This window comes from Gekko japonicus, unplaced genomic scaffold, assembly GCF_001447785.1.
Source record: "Gekko japonicus isolate JY-2015 unplaced genomic scaffold, Gekko_japonicus_V1.1 scaffold465, whole genome shotgun sequence".
Taxonomy (NCBI): Eukaryota; Metazoa; Chordata; class Lepidosauria; order Squamata; family Gekkonidae; genus Gekko; species Gekko japonicus.
The window spans coordinates 917,458-933,744 of NW_015159724.1; the positions used below are offsets into that span (position 1 = coordinate 917,458).

The 16,287-nt window shown below is 41.5% G+C and overlaps 1 protein-coding gene across 1 annotated transcript in view; it reads left to right on the plus strand.

Moving 5' to 3' along the window:
- SNTG2 (syntrophin gamma 2) overlaps nucleotides 1-9,383 on the plus strand; it is a 321,822-nt gene extending 312,439 nt beyond the window's left edge. Inside the window, exons 16-17 of the mRNA XM_015422984.1 lie at nucleotides 3,881-3,991; nucleotides 9,252-9,383. Of these exons, the coding sequence (XP_015278470.1) occupies nucleotides 3,881-3,991; nucleotides 9,252-9,383 (243 nt within the window). The remainder of the gene's footprint in view (nucleotides 1-3,880; nucleotides 3,992-9,251) is intronic.
- The last annotated feature ends 6,904 nt before the right edge of the window (nucleotides 9,384-16,287 follow it).

Below are 16,287 nucleotides of genomic sequence, written 5' to 3' on the forward strand. Positions count from 1 at the left end.
CATGTTTGAAAGGGGAGACAAAGTTTTCGCACGGAATTATGCAAACGGGCATTTATGGCTTCCTGGGGTAATATCCGACTCTGTGGGTACTCGAATGTATGTGGTGCAGTTGGCTGACGGTCGAATCTGGCGGCGCCACATAGACCAGTTAAGGAGGCGTTGGGCGAAGGACAGCGCTGACTCTCCGACGGCTGAATCCTCGGACGATGAGTGGAGACCCCCAGAGCAGGCGGTGAGTACCGAACTGCCCGGTACTGTCCCCGAGTCAGGGCAGACCCCTGTGTGCGGGGCTGAAACCCCAGTAGAGTTTGTGCCTGAACCAGGTTGTATTGAACCCCACACTGACCCACAACCTTGTGTGCCCATAGAGCCTGCACCGCTTCGCAGGTCTCAGCGTACGCGGCAAATGCCGACTTATCTCAAGGACTACGATTGTAATAAAGTATTTTGGAACGGTTGATGTACAACGACACGACTTGAATGTATGTAAATAATAAAACAAATGGGATGATGACTTAACTTAGGGGGGAGGAATTGTAATGTATTGGAACGATTACATGAATCACCTCATTAGACTCCCATGTTAAGCTTCGAGCCACGCTAGGGCTCCTCTGACCGAACTTCCTATTGGTCGCTTTGTAACAGCGACCAATCAGAACAGTACTATTCCCTGGGAGGGAAAGACTCCCATTGGTCCTTAACTGAGCAATCTCATTGGTTGTTATTTGTAAATAGGCGTGGCTACATTAGCCCGGTTATGTTTAAAAGGAGCATAAGCTCCCACAGTTTGTTGTTCTGGTTTCTAATGCGTTTGAGTGCTTGTTCGTTACTTCCAATAAAGCTGAATCACTTGCTGAATCACTCTACGAGTCCTTTGTTAGCGCGATCTAACAATAATAATAAGGCCATTCACTCCTCAGTGAAGGGAAAGATTGCAACACAGAGGAACACATTTCAGTTCATTTAAAAAATAAACAGAGGCCAAGAAATAAATGTAAAATATATTATATTCTAGAATAAAGAAATCTTCTTAATCCAATTTTTGTCAAAAGGGCTAATTTTATAAAGAACTCTAAAAGAAATGAAAATTTACAAGCTTGTCATATGTCCAGATTAGATTACTGCAATGAGCTCTGTGTGGTGCTGCCCTTGAAGAATGTCTGGAAAGTACAATTGGTACAGAAGGCTGTAATGAGAATGCTGACTGGAGTGGGTCATATCCTCCAGTCTTGTTCCATCTGCACTGACTCCCAATTTGCTTCTGGACTCAATTCAGTCTTTAAAGCCCTATCCTGATTGCTACAGTAATCTTCAGGGACCATGCTTCAGGTGCCCTTGTCATCTGAGGTGAGATGGGTTGCAGCCCAAGAAAGGGCCTTTTTAATCATGGCACCAAAACCATGGAAGTCCCTCCCTTTTTAATCATGGCACCAAAACCATGGAAGACCCTCGCAGGATGATTTGTCTGTCCCCCTCTGTTGTCTTCTGCCAGCAGGTGAAGGCTTTTGTTATTTCATTCACCATTCCCTTACTTAGTCCCCTTCCTGTTTATGTTTTAATTGGTGTTATATATTTTTTCTTAAGGCGATTTTTAACGTATCTTTAACTGTTTGCTCCCTTGAGTGGCCTAATAAAGTTGAAAGGTGGGGAAAATGTTTTAAATAAATGAATGAAAATAAGCAAGGCTGAGATTCATTTGCAAAATCCACCTTGATTGGATTCCACAATCATTCATATTTATAAGCATTTCCTTTTACAAACAAATAATAGCAGCTTCGGGATTTCACAGTCAGCAAGCCAACAACTTCTAACAAGTGGTCTGTTTGCATGAGCATCGTAACATTAGATTTACAAATTCATGCTGGATTGCAGCTTCTCTCCCATGATCTCAATCAGGGCAGCTTTCATTCCCCTATTCACTTCCAAAGCCTTTCAGCTGTTCATCTCCTAAAGCTGTAGTGCACATCACTGTTTACAGCTGAGTATCCCATTTTATTCTAGTCAGTCCAGAACTGTAGTATGACAGAACTACACATTACTGCTCTGTAAAAATGTCAACAGAGACTGTGATGAAGAACTGGGAAATTCCTTGCCTGCTGCTTGATATGTAGAAACCCAGTTAGCGATTGTCTCTCACTGTACACATGAGATGTCAGATCCATGTAAGGCCCTACTCTGAGTGCCACAACCTTCCCAGGCTGTGGCCCTTGCATTCTGGAATTTCCAAACTAGGGAAGGCCTTTCATTGCTGACTTTAATGCAGGCCTTGTGATTTCAAAGAGAGTTTACTGTGAGACTACCGGTGGGATGACTGCTAGCACATTATTTGTCTATTGATCTACTGGTTTTATATATTCAGTTTAATTGTGTTTTATTATTATCTAATTGTTGAAAACTGTACTGAGGGACTGATACATGATATAAAGTAAAGGTAAAGGTTTCCCTTGCTCGAAAGCCAGTCAAATTTGACTCTAGGGTACGGTGCTCATCTCCGTTTCCAAGCCAAAGAGCCAGCAGTGTCTGAAGATGTTTCCATGGTCATGTTGCTGGCATGACTAGACACCAAAGAGGCACACAGAATGCTGTTACCTTCCCACAGAAGTGGTACCTATTTATCTACTTGCAATTTCTTGCTTTCGAACTGCTAAGTTGGCAGGAGTTGGGACCAGAGACGGGAGCTCACTCCGTCATGCGGCACTCGGGTCTCGAACTGCTGAACTACCAACCTTCTGGACTGCAGTTCAGCGTCTTAACCACTGAGCCACTGCAGCCCCTTCATACATGATATAAAGCAGAATATAAATGTAATGATTTATTTATTTATTTAATTTATACCCTGCCCTCCCCGCCAAAGTAGGCTCAGGGCGGCTTCTATAAAAGGTTTTAGACAGATAAAAACAACAGATATAAATACAAACATAAAACATATCATAAAGTGCTAGTAGTCTGTTTGGTGGCGATGGCGAGACGTTGGTAGCATCAGACATAATAAAGTACAGTCGGCAATTGGTTTTAGGACTGACATCTCAGTCCGGATCATACTGGTGAATCTCAGGCTGTCAGTGATTGTATTGGTCACAGGGTCTTAGTTTGTTAAGCGTGGCTCCTTAATCGAAGGCCTGGTGGAAGAGCTTCATCTTGCTGGCCCTGCAGAACTGTAAAAGGTCTTGCAGGGACCTAGTATCTTCTGGGAGGTCATTCCATCTGCACGGAGCCACCACTGAGATGGCCCTGGCCCTAGTTGAAGCCAGCCTGGCATTTTTGGGACTCAGGAGGGCCAGATGGTTTTGGGACCCTGAATGTAGTGCTCTCTGGGGAACATGTGGGGAATGAATGAATATCTATTGGATTCCACTCCAGCCCATGGGTCAAGAGCCCCCTAATATTTGAGAAACAGTTCCAAGTGCCACAAAAAATTTCTTAGCTACATTATCACTGCAGAAACTTTCCAATTTCATCTGAATCCAATAACATTTTCTATATAATATTTGTAGGGTGGAATGCCATGTAATTTACCTAGCAATGTTTTTAAGTACTTTTTGAATATAGAATATCAGAAAAGTGAACAAGGGAATATAACGCACACTGTAGAAGGGACCAATATATAAGGTTTAGTGAGGTAAACAATATATACATTTCTCTGGCAGGTCTATGTTTTGTGGAGGATGGGCAATTAAAGTAGTATTTCTTGTTAATGTTGTGGATGAGTTTCTACTCAACATTGTATTTCTTTTGTAACCAACCCAGTTCCTCAAAGATTAGCTATCCACTGTTTCTGTTTATTGCATATTTTTCCAGACAAAATTGTTCAGTGTGTTTGTGTGCATATAATTTAAGGCAGGTGAACATCAAACGTTAACTGTCTTCCATTTTTTTGAAGAATGTCCTCTGGAGATATAAATTCTCTCAGCTCAAAGGGTCATCAGATGATGGTAAAACTCGAGTCAAGTTACTTTTTCAGAATACAGAAACCAAACAAATTGAAACAAAGGTGGGTAATGCTTACTGTGGTGTTAAATGAAATTGAAGTTATATCAAAGAAATCTCGATTTCTGGTTCACATTACAAAGAATGCACAGTCTTGCAGTGTATCTTTTGCATTCTATATAAGCTGGGCCACAAATAACTACCCTGTGTCGCATGTAGATTTATGATATTTGTGCTGTGACAGTTGATGAGCTGAGCTGAGATGCACGATAATTTGGAACATAACTTTTGGAATGTGCCGGCACTTAGCAGATTGGTAAAAGGATTTTGAGTGCTGGGAACAGCAAGCATATTTTTAAAATGAAATCTTCCATGAGCTGCAGTAGACAAAAAGTGCCAGTTTTGAAATCTTAAAAAAAAAACCACATATACACAACTTTCTCAAAACATTCAAGGTAGTTAAATTTATATTCTTACTGCTTTTCTGACCAAACTAAAATACAACACAATAATGTATTCCATAATGTATAATACAACAATGTTCAAAGGCCAAATTGAATTCTAGAGGGTATAGGAACCTACCAAGGCAGATTAAACCAAAAATAGAGTGGTTGCAATGCAGTGAATGTTGTCTTTATAAAACCGACCAGGCAAAAAAATGCTGTCCAGGCTACAAACCTAAATTCCAGCCTTAAATATATTATTATTATCATTATCATTAAAAAAGCACCAGTCTGTACAGATGAATCATTCAGCTTAGAATATCTGCATAATGTTTTGGGACTTTGGTGGCAGTCACACGCATGAGGTAACGCAGGGGGGGAGCAAGGCTATTTCCCCTGGAGGAATTTGACCCGCAGTTGTGCGATCACACAGTCCTTCGAAGCTGTGGGGGCAGCCCGCCACTGCGTCATCAGACAGCAAAAAAATCCCGACTCACCCACGTTTGCGTCTGAGGCCCGAGGCCCGAGGCAGCCTCGATTCGGAGCCGGACGGGGGGGGGGAGGAAACAGCCGCTCCGAGATACCCCCCCGCCGCCCCTCGCCCATTCCCCGGCCCCGCGGCGCTCTCCCGCTCGCCCACCTTCGCCTCCAGCAGCAGCAGCCACAGCACAGGAGGTCCAAGGAGCAGCGTCGAGGCGTCCCTCCCATCTCGCCGGCCAGCCGCAGAAAGCGAAAGTGGCCGCTCTCCTCCTGCTCCAGGAGAGGCCCAGCGGCGGCGGCGGCGAGACACAAGTGAGGAGGGGGAAGAAAGTCGGGGAGGGGAAGAGAGACTGCCGAGGGCCTCGGTACATGGGGAAAAAGAGAGAGAGAGAGAGTGGGGGGGGAAGAGAGACTGGTGAGGGGGGGATACAGCCCGGCGAGGCCAAGCTTTGACGGGGGGGAGAGAGAGAGAGAGAGAGAGAGAATGGGGGGGAAGAGAGAGACTGCCCCCCGCAAGTATCGCGGGTCTCCCCCTTGTTTGGATCTAATGACAACAGTAGTAATCTTGTCCAACAGCCATTGGTATAAAACGAATAGTGTGGATTTTCAGCAAACAATGACCTTGTTCAAACAGAAGTACTTGGAGAATTTTTTTCTAAACTTAATCATGCTGTTTTCTGTCAGGTAAATGCTGACACCACCACCACCCCTTTACTGGGCTGCTTTTGACGTTACCACTTATCTACTCAGGAGGAATTAATCTTACATTATTTGATAACATTTTGTGTTTATCATTACGGACTACGCTTCTCTATCCTGTGTCATCTAACTTTCCTGTAAACCCTTCATTCCCATTACAGCCTCGACCATTGCATCAATAATAAATATTCAGGTTATCAGCTTCACTTTTTCCTGTGTCCTAGCAGTGACTCTGAATCCAAATAGGTCTTGAAACCTAATACTGGCCTGCCCCTCAAATCAAACAGTCACCTTTCATCTTGTTCTTCTGGCACAGTCTTAAAGCTACATCTACATAAACTGTTGTACAAGCACAAATTAGACTCGCTCACACCTTAATGCTAGTACCTCACAAAGTAGAATTTTGGTTCACAAGACTCTGCAGCTTAGCTTTAACCTTTTTTGTCCTTTGTTTTTGTAAATAAAGTTTTATGTGTATTTATACAAATTGGAGTGAGTTTAGCAGCCAAACCCATATAAGTATTTCCAGTGCCATGCCTACCATCTACCAGAAAATTTATCCCCCCCCCAACAAGTTTCTTACTTTGCTATTGTCATACTCTGAGGCTAAGATTGCAGAAGCCTCTATGCTTTGATTTTAAAAGGCTTGATTCCACAGTAGCTGAGTCATAATCAGAATTCTGGCTTTTCTTTCTGCACTGAAAACTTCAGCCCCACCAGGAAAAAAAAATTGCCCCACAAGCCACAAAATCCTGGGTACAGGCCTGAATGAAACCCTGGTCAAAATGACATTGAAGCATTAAATCATTACTACCCAAGCATTATACAAATATCTGTATTTTCAGGATGTTGTTCCTGATGGTGTGTTGATCATCATTGACTTATAAGAGTAATTTTTATCTACTTGCTTACTTATATTGACATTAATAAGACTCCCTTGGATAAACAATTGGCTGCGCTGGTCAATAACAGTAGCACAACTGTATCTGAAATACCTAAAATAGAAAGTAATTGCATAAGTTTTGATTGCATTGCTATAATACAAGGGAAGTTCTTAAGTCCAATAATATATGTTGTCTAGAGGGAAACTAGTTTGATGATTAGTTTTGTCCTCAACTGCTACCCTTGAATTACAAACACATTATGTGAAGAAATCCTATTCAGACAGTGTTTGTAAAATATAGGTGTTCCAAAAGCAACTCAATAGCACTTTGATTTGTGTGAGCAAAAAAACTTGGTATGGAGTGGGTGTGCTTACTCACTGACCTCTTAAAAAATTGAACACTTTTTCCTCCTGAAGAGAAAAAGAACATTTATCATCACTGAGCTGGTACCATATACACTGTATTGGTCACAATAACAAATTGAACCACATTTTCATGCTGTGATATATATTTGTTTGATACATCCCAGTTGATAGGTTCACAGGGAAAGTAATGTTACTTGACAGAACTAAAGCTTGAGACAGTTAAGACAAATGCGAATTTATAACTGACAGAGAAAAGCTTGGTTTTTCAAAACAAAAATTCTGAGGATCTCCTCCAAGCTTAAGCTCATATTAAAAAATTTCTGAGAGATATGTTCAGTAAGTACATCTACAGGTAGAATCAGGCAGCTCTTCCCTGCTGCAAACAATGGCTTGAAGAATGAATATCCCATTCAAAGCACCCAGTGCTTGGTGCAGTCTGTCTATCAGCATTCAACACCACTTTCAAATGCACCAGTTGAGGAATCCTTAAATGCAGGAAGGGGCATATAGTTCACCTATATAAAGTCTTCTCTGGAGCATGATAAGAGTACATTAAGAAGTACATAAACCAAGTAATTGTGTCTCTAAACATGTCTCAGACCCCACCCACAGAGATGAAGCAGATGAAACTAGCAACGGTGGTTCCTCAGTGGTAGCACCCCCATCTTTGTAAAGACCTTTCCCTAAAAATTCCCTACAGGATTCTCTTATTTGTTGACATTCATATACAAGATCAAAGTAATCCTCTTTGCTCAAGCTTTTAAGTGAATTTTATCCTACTTTCAGTTGGCTATTTTAATATTTTATGACTTTATGCCACTTCCCACTTTGTTTTATACTGATTTTAATCTACTCTGATCCTAGCTTTATGTTGTTCCTTCCATTGGATAACCTTGAGTTTATTTTATATAATTTAGGTTTTGGGCGGGGTTAACTTAGGGTGTTTTTAAAATTTAGTTGGTGCATGATTTCTGTTGTGCATGTATAGTGGCAGCTGCTTGCTCCCAGAACTTTGTTACTGCTTGGAAAGGTCACCTCTGGCCACTGGCTTGGGATAAGCAGGTAGGGTTGCTGGATCCAGGTTGGGAAACTCCTGGAAATATGGGGATGGAGTCTGGGACCTCAGTGGGGTACTATACCATAGAGTCCACCCTCCAAAGCAGCCATTCTCTGCAGGGGAACTGATCTCTGTAGTCTTGAGATGAGCTGTAATTCCAGGGGATCCCCAGGTCCCACCTGAATGGGCACCCCATAGCACCCCATGGGCAAACAAGCTGGTGATTGGTTGATAGTTGCAGATATTCCTTCTAGGCACTGTTGGCATTTCTTAATGTATCCTGTCTATGGCCGTGGTCAGGCGTGCCATTTGGTGCAGAGGGGAAGCAAGCCTATTTTCCCCGGTGGAAATTGACATGGCATTGCACAATCACACATCCTTTGTAGCTGCGGGCTCAGCCCATCACTCTGTGATCAGACAGCACATTTGGGCGAGTAGGGTTTTTTGCCTTTTGTTTCCTATGCACATAAGCAAGGAATCGCACCTCTGCACTGAGGGTTCCCCATGGAGTATGCGGGTATGCACATACTGCTAAGCGGTGGGGGGAAAGGCACCGAATTGGGATGAAATGAGCAGACCATCCCGATGGCATGAGAGCGTGCTTTAGCACTCACACAGGGGAAAGTCCATCTGTAGCCCATCAGCAAGCATGTAGATTAACTCCACTTCCATGGCGGGAAAGCACAGCATGCTGACGGCTGTGGGACCTTTCCCAGATGCTGTTGTCTGATCATGCCCTTTAGTAACTGTAGCCACTATGAACAGCTGCCTTACTGCTTACTTGGCCACCAGCTCATTAGTACCTTTCCTGGTGGCAAGGTAAACAGATGGAAAGGCCCAGCAGGTAAGAACTTGCCAAAGGATCCCACCAATCCTAGAACTGGCCCTGATCCCATAGTTGTTTGGCCCTGAGAAGAAATATCCAAATGTTCTTCAAATTTGGCTTTAGGCTGAAATTTCAGTGCCAACTAAGGTACCATAAGATCAGATTCCTCCTTTATCAACACAAATACATAGATGGTTTACCAGCTTTATATTTCTACCCACTCATATGGAATTGGGGGAGGGGCTTAAAACAGCTGTTAGAGAAACAGTAGAGCAGAGAAGGTGCTTGGGCAGAGCCCAGCGTCTAAAGTTGGGGCTTAAACCATTTGTTAGTAAGAAGAGAGCAGGATACAAGATTTCTGTTTCTGCTTTCCCAGGGTTGAAAAGCATTTTTAAAATCAGAATATTAAAATGTTAATCCTCCACTCAGGTGAGAAGAGTTATGTTGTTATATTTGACAGTGAACTTCAGATTGTAAAAAGAAACAGTTCTTTTTGTTCTTGTGATGCATGTTGGTTTTTAAAATAAGTGAAACTTATTCTTTATCCACTTTTTCTCACTTTTGTTTCAGGAGCTAGAATTTCAGGATTTGACAGCAGTTTTAAACTGCATCCACTCCTTTATAGCTGCTAAGGTTGCATCGCTGGATCCATTGTTTATAGACAGCAAGAGCATTGCAAGAAAAAATACTTACAGTAATTAAAAGAATTATATGTTGTGATTATGGCAAAGAAATTATTTTCTTAAAGAAAAAACCTATTTCATGCACAAAATTGCAATTCCATGTGCTTTTATAAGAGATCTATAGTTGGGTTATCAATAAAAACTACTAGTTTTCACATTTGATTCATCATTGTTAATCTGATGAGTTAAGCATTTATTCAAACTGAATCAGTTTGTTGCCTTGCACCTAAATGCATATTTTCACAATACATAAACTGTAATCTTATTTATGTTTTATTCAACAATTCAGATTAGAAAATTTAATAATAATAACTGGGAGCCAGAATTTACTATTTCTATTCCTAATTTCATTTTCACAAACATTCAGTAACTTCAAATTAAACATCTGCAGCTAACATTGTAGACTGACAACACAGTTTGGCATAAAGGTCTCATGCTGAGCCTTACAAAGACCATTAATTGTTTATAATTAATTCATGTGGTTAAGCTATTTGTAATCCAAGATCCATTTTGAGGGGGGAAATAGACTAGTCTCATTTGTCTACTAAAGAGTTATTTTTAAAAACAAAGATCTGTTATAGCATAGATACTTTTCTGCATCAGTAAGAACAGAAGTATTTGTGCTGCAAATTCTAAAGATGACATCACTATTATAACATTGCTTGTAAAGTTTTTTTAAATACCAGCATGTAGAAGCAAACACTAATAAGATGTAAGCATCTGTCTTTCATTTAGTATTCCTCTCTCAAAAGAGGCAGGATATAGATATTTTAAATAAATAAATACTCCGTTATCCACATAATTTAATTTAATTTAAAAGGAAGCACTTCAAAAGAAAGCTAGACCAAACTGTTCTACCTTGCTATCATCTTTTCTTATCACATGTGTTTTTCCTCCAAAAAGAGGGAACGAGAGGACATCTGGGATGAAGGCCCCTTTTCAGCTCTTCAGTGCCATCCTAAGCAGTGCCCATTGACTGCAATAGCCTCAGAATGGCATAGCTCAGCTTAGAATGGCACTTCTATTGCGTCCCACTGAATAGACTTGAGCAGGATTCTGAGTAAACCACAAACCTACAGCAGCTTTCAAATAGCTTCCTGTTCTTGTGCACCAAACAAATTGATTGAATAAAGGGGGCAATTTTGCATTTTTCATCTCCAATTGCACTAATTCTGTTCTTAAATATTGTTTACAATATATAAATCCATCATTTTAACAGAATACATATTGATTGTTACAAGTTAATCAGACCTTTCCCCCCTCCTTGTAACATCCTGGGGGATGTTTTCAGATGCTGTACAGGCTCTAGCACACTTTTCAAATAGTGAATTACAGATTTGTAAAGAAACTATTGGATTCAGGCAGCTCTTCCAAGTCTTGTACATAACTGTGACTCCTTGGGACAGAATGTAAATATGGATGCACATTTGGATGTGTGAATGAATGGCCATCCAACTGAAAAGTAATGAGAGCATGTCTACATTCAAATGTGTATCTACTTGAATTTAATCCAGTGCATATTTGCATCCGACTGTACATCTGATTTAGATCACAGTTCTTGATCCAGCAAGTGGCATGGTTGTATGTGAAAACCTGCTTCCATGCATCAATCTCCTTATCTGAATCAAGGGAAGGAACTTGAGAAGGGTAGTAATAGCAACTGTCACAATATGAAAGCTCTAATAAAAATCATGTGAAGACAGAAGACGGCACAGTAGACAACATTTTTATTACAAGTATATACATTCTACTTTATTGATAGTTTAATATTCTTAAGAAATTATGATTTCATGTTTCTATTTTCAGAAAATATGTTTACAAGATGGCAATATCCAAAATGTTTAATTTTAATTTTTATATTTATTGAATATAGAATTAAATTAAAGAAAATTAAAGTTATTAAAGATTTAAAGTAGATAATCTGTAGATTATGCATTGTTATCTAGCCAGCTTTTTCATGCATCTCACATAATTCCCCTCCTTACTAGAGACCTGTGCCTTTCGTCCATGCCGAACCCATGATCCCCAACATAGTCTTTTTCACCTGCAGATAAGGTGGTAGGATCTTGGCCATTAATGAGGCCCAAAATATTTTTTTTATAGTCAGTAGACTATAGTAAACAAGATTCTTTGCTTAGCCACACCTCAGTGGTTTGAGAACACAAGAAGCTGCCTTTTATTCAGACCACTGATCATCAAACCCAGCATTGCCTATTCTGACTGACAGTAAGTCTTCAAGGCCTCAAGAAGTAGGTTTTTCCTAAGCCTTGCTACCTGAGAGGTTCTTAACTGGAGATGACTAGGGTTGACACTGGGACCTTACACATGCACAGCATATGCTCAAACCACTGAACCTGCATGAGGTATCAGCATAACCAATTATACATTTCTGTCTGAAGCCTTACCTCCTTGCCCTACATTGTTGTGGCTCTTATTTAGGCAGCTTTTTAGTAAACCAGCTGCAAACTGAGCACCTTAAATTTGTCAGTGAAAAGTTAATTATGGCAGCAGTGGCCACAGAAGAGAGGGAGGCCAACTGCCTGTAATGTTTTAGATCTAGAACAGCATTTGGAAAGGCAGAAGCCTCTGTAGGGTATACTTGCACATTAAAAGCTTCCCATAGTCATGACAGAAGAGAAAAATGGTTAATTACACAGGTCTTTGGAGAGATGTTGATTTGTCCCACATTATTTTCTTCCACTACCCTACCTAGTGGGGGTGGGGTCAGGGGCTTCCAGTGGAATGTCTCCCACCGTGGACCTGGAAGCCCTAGCTGTGCATATGAGAGAGTGTGGTTAGGCGAGGGGCAACTGGAGACAAAGCTTTTCCAGTGGTGGTGGCACTTCTCTTTTAGAACACCTCTGATGAGGCTTGCCGGGCATCTACTTTACTATCCTTTAGATGCAAGGCCAAAACATCTGACCCAGGCTTTTAACTGAAATGTAGCATTATTTTTAGCCAGAATAAGGGATGTTTTATGGATATCATTTTCAGGCTGCTTCGTTTTTTAAAAGCTTATTGATAATTATGCAGTTGTTGTTTTTGTGATTTAGCTATATGTGTTTGTAGCAGGTCTCTAGAGAGGTGGCATATCAGTTTTCCTAATAAATAAATAACATCCATCCTGAACACTGATCAAGCGGTACATGAGCATACCATATGGAACTAAGCGCACAGCAATCATCCTGGTTCGCTGTATGACAAGGAGGAAGGATGGGGGAAGTAAGACCACCCCTTCATACCTGTTCCGTCTGACGCTGTGTAAAACAGCACCTTCTGGACAGATTCAACGCATGGCCAGATTCAAAGTAGAATTAAATCATTTTTATTATTAAGTCCACATGCATTCATAAGAGTCTTTACTCACATCTTCGTAATCTAACTCATTTCACTGGCTCATGGTGAAGATAACAAAAGGCCACGGGAAGAGAGCTGTAAACTCTAATCCTCGCGCCTCTCTGAGTGCCGGATGCTGTGGGATGTCTAAAGACTTCAATTCCCAGGAACCACTGCTCTTAAAGATATATCTGGCAGTTCTACTTAACTACAGTTTAAATGCTGGCTGGGGCAGCACAATACCCTTTAGAAGGTCTGAGGGACACAGTTACTGCTTTTGTTTCTCAAAGGCTCCACAGCCTCAACAGAATAAAGACCAGAGCATGCAGCAGCCATTGTTGATGCACTTCTTGACCAGCTAAAGACCATAATCCACTTTGGAGGTGCTTAGTTTTAAGTCTTGGACATTAAACAGAAAAGATATTATATCACATGTTATGATGGGTAGAGGGAATATTTGTCTACTTGAAAGAAATCCCCATAGAAAAAGCTCTAAACATTTTAAATATTGAACTAAAAAGAGGAACCAAGTGAAATGCTTTGCAGTAAATAAGAAGAAAATACATGAAGAAACTATATTTTTTCCTCCCAGATCTTGAGTGGAGATCTGGGACCCCCTGCTGACCTTTCAAATGTGATAGTTGTTTGTTGCTTGGAGAGGGCAGTGTTTTCCAACATGCAAGCAAAAGAAACCCTTACCCCAGAAAGTTCGGTTTGCCCACATAAGCTCGATTTGAACAAAAGTAAAAGCTATCTATTCTATGTGAGACACATATCAGCCTGAAAGGTTGGCATTACTCCAATCAGAGTCTCTTTTTTGCATTCTGCCTTCATGTTTGGAGTATATTTATTCTCTTTAATTTTGGCTGCAACAGGAACCAAGCCTTCATCTAGAAAACTCGCACCATCTACAACAAGGAAGACCATCCTTCTGCATTTTGCTCCTCATACAGACAGGGATTCTTCATAGGAGAAGAGTCCTGCATTTAGCACTTTTTGTGGAGGGGCGGGGGAGAAAGCATAGGGGGATTAATCCACCAGAAAGAAATGCACACCATTTAGGAGATTGTCAGCACTGTCAATTGTCAATTCAAGCTCCAACAGTGCTGAACACTTCTGGGGGGAGCAGGACTAATTCCAGAAGCATATTGCTGCATGTGAGGATAAATGGATTAGGACCTCTTCTGCAGATTTGTTCTTTAAGCAAACTGTAGGCATCCATAAGTCCTTTTCTGCATATATTAACATAGGATAGGACTAAGAAGCAATGTATCTTCAAAAAGCATACAGAATATTTCCTATTTCTGGAAATCTATGGCTTTTCTAGACAGATTTGTTGTAAGAGGTATCTATTATTGTTCTCCCAGGAGATACAGAAAGTCATGTAAAATTTGTTTACTGATAAAGAACTTTTGTATGTCAAGAGGAAATAAAAAAGACAAAATGTTTTTGCACAAAACATGGATATAAAGCATCTTTCCTAGAAGTCACTAACTGTTCTGGTTTTTCATTATTATTTCATGCCCATGAAAGGTTCTCTGCGCCTCCATGCTTGCAAAAGGTCACTAGAGCAAGAGACTGCTACTCCATCCTCTTTTGTGTGGCATTTCTACAGCATCTCTGCATGTGTACAGTCACCCTGGGGCCAACAACATTTTTATCTGGATGATGAGAACATTTTGTAGATGCTTTTGTCCTCCAGAGAAATGGAGAAAGTGTTACAAGAACTGTGTGTGCCTTAAAGCTTTTAATGTATCCCTTCTAGAGCCAGTTTGGTGTAGTGGTTAAGAGAAGTGGACTCTAATCTGGAGAACCGGGTTTGATTCCCTACTCCTCCACATTCAGCCAGCTGGGTGACCTTGGGACAGTCACAGGGGTTTCACACAATCTGCTATGCGGCCGCATTTTGCCCCACAGCTTCACGTGATTTTCTCCGTATCTACTCAATCCTCAAAAAACAGGATTGAGTAGACGCGGGGGAAATCGCATGAAGCTGTGGGGCAAAGTGCGGCTGCGCAGCGGCTTGTGTGAAATTGACACATACCATCAGGGCAAAGAGAAGAGTGAGCGCGGAACAGCGCTTGTGGGAAATCATCCACAGGTCTCTCAGAGCTGTTCTCTCAGAACTCTCTCAGCCTCCCCTACCTCCCAGGGTGTCTGTTGTGGGGAGAAGAAGGAAAGGAGGTTGTAAGCCACTTTAAGGCTCCGAGTAAAGGGTGGGGTATAAATCCAACTCCTCCTCCTCTTCTTCTCCTAGAGCCAGTTTGGTGTAGTGGTTAAGTGCGCAGACTCTCATCTGGGAGCACCGGGTTTGATTCCCCACTCCTCCACTTGCACCTGGCTGGATGACCTTGGGCAAGCCATAACTCTGATAAGAGCTGTTCTTGAAAAAGAGCAGTTTCTGTCAAGAGCTCTCTCAGCCCCACCTACCTCACAGGGTGTCTGTTGTGGGGAGGGGAAGGGAAAGGAGTTTGTAAGCCGCTCTGAGACACCTTTGGGTAGTGAAGGGCGGGGTATAAATCCAATCTCTTCTTCTTCCCTCCTGTATTATGCAAGTGAAGTGCTGATGGCAACAGAGACCTGATTTCATTGATTCATCCCATATTCATTTAGAATTAGAGTCATTCCTGTCCATAGCTGATCCTAAACTGATCAGTTTTGACTTGTTGCTCACCCTTGAAGCACTACCCACTTCTTACATTTCACATATCAAAGGTCAGGGTAGCAATGCAATGGCATCAGGTATTATTTATGATAATGATTAAGAACAATTTCATGAGGCTGCTGAGAAACATGGGGTGTGGGTTCCCAGAGCTTGCAGATGCTTCCCATGATCCATGGGAAAAGTAGTTCCAATGATTTCCAGTATCCCTGGACACTGACCATACATGATCACAGTAGCATTTAGGGCCACCAGGAACTAAGTGAACTATATTGCACTAGTACATAAATGATGAGACAGACAACTGCTTGTCGATACTTGATTAATGAACAAGATCTGTGACAGGTAAAATTAAGTTTAATTCAGACTGAACTCATCCCATTGGTACTATGCCAATATGGACAAAGCGGTGTTCAGAACCATCACCTGTATTTATTGTGATTTCTCTGAGCCTGTACATGTGTTGAGGAAGTACACTAAGCTTTGGGTAGATGAGGCAGATTGTCCCCAAGAGAGTTCCTGCCCAGCATATATTGTCCTGGGACACCAAATCAGAGGAAAACCACCTTCCAAAATGGTGCCACCAATGCATCTTGTTCTCAATTATCTGCACAAACAGCAACAGGTATAAGACAGGTTATCTGATATTTAACAGATAACCCCTGAGCAGTTCTGATCACAATAGGATTCCCTTCAGCTAGCATAGACTAGCTGGCAACGTTTCACTTCCATAGATAATTTGACTCAGGGGGGGGGCTCATTCTCAGGCTCTATCTCATAAATGAGAAACTCATCCTACACTACACTGCCAAGGAAGGAGGGTAGGTGACTGGTCTCTGGCCATCCTGCATGAGGGCAGGGAAGATGCTAAGGGTCGCACCAATGTGGCCTGTCAACTCTCCCTCAAGAGGTGGCACAGAAAAGA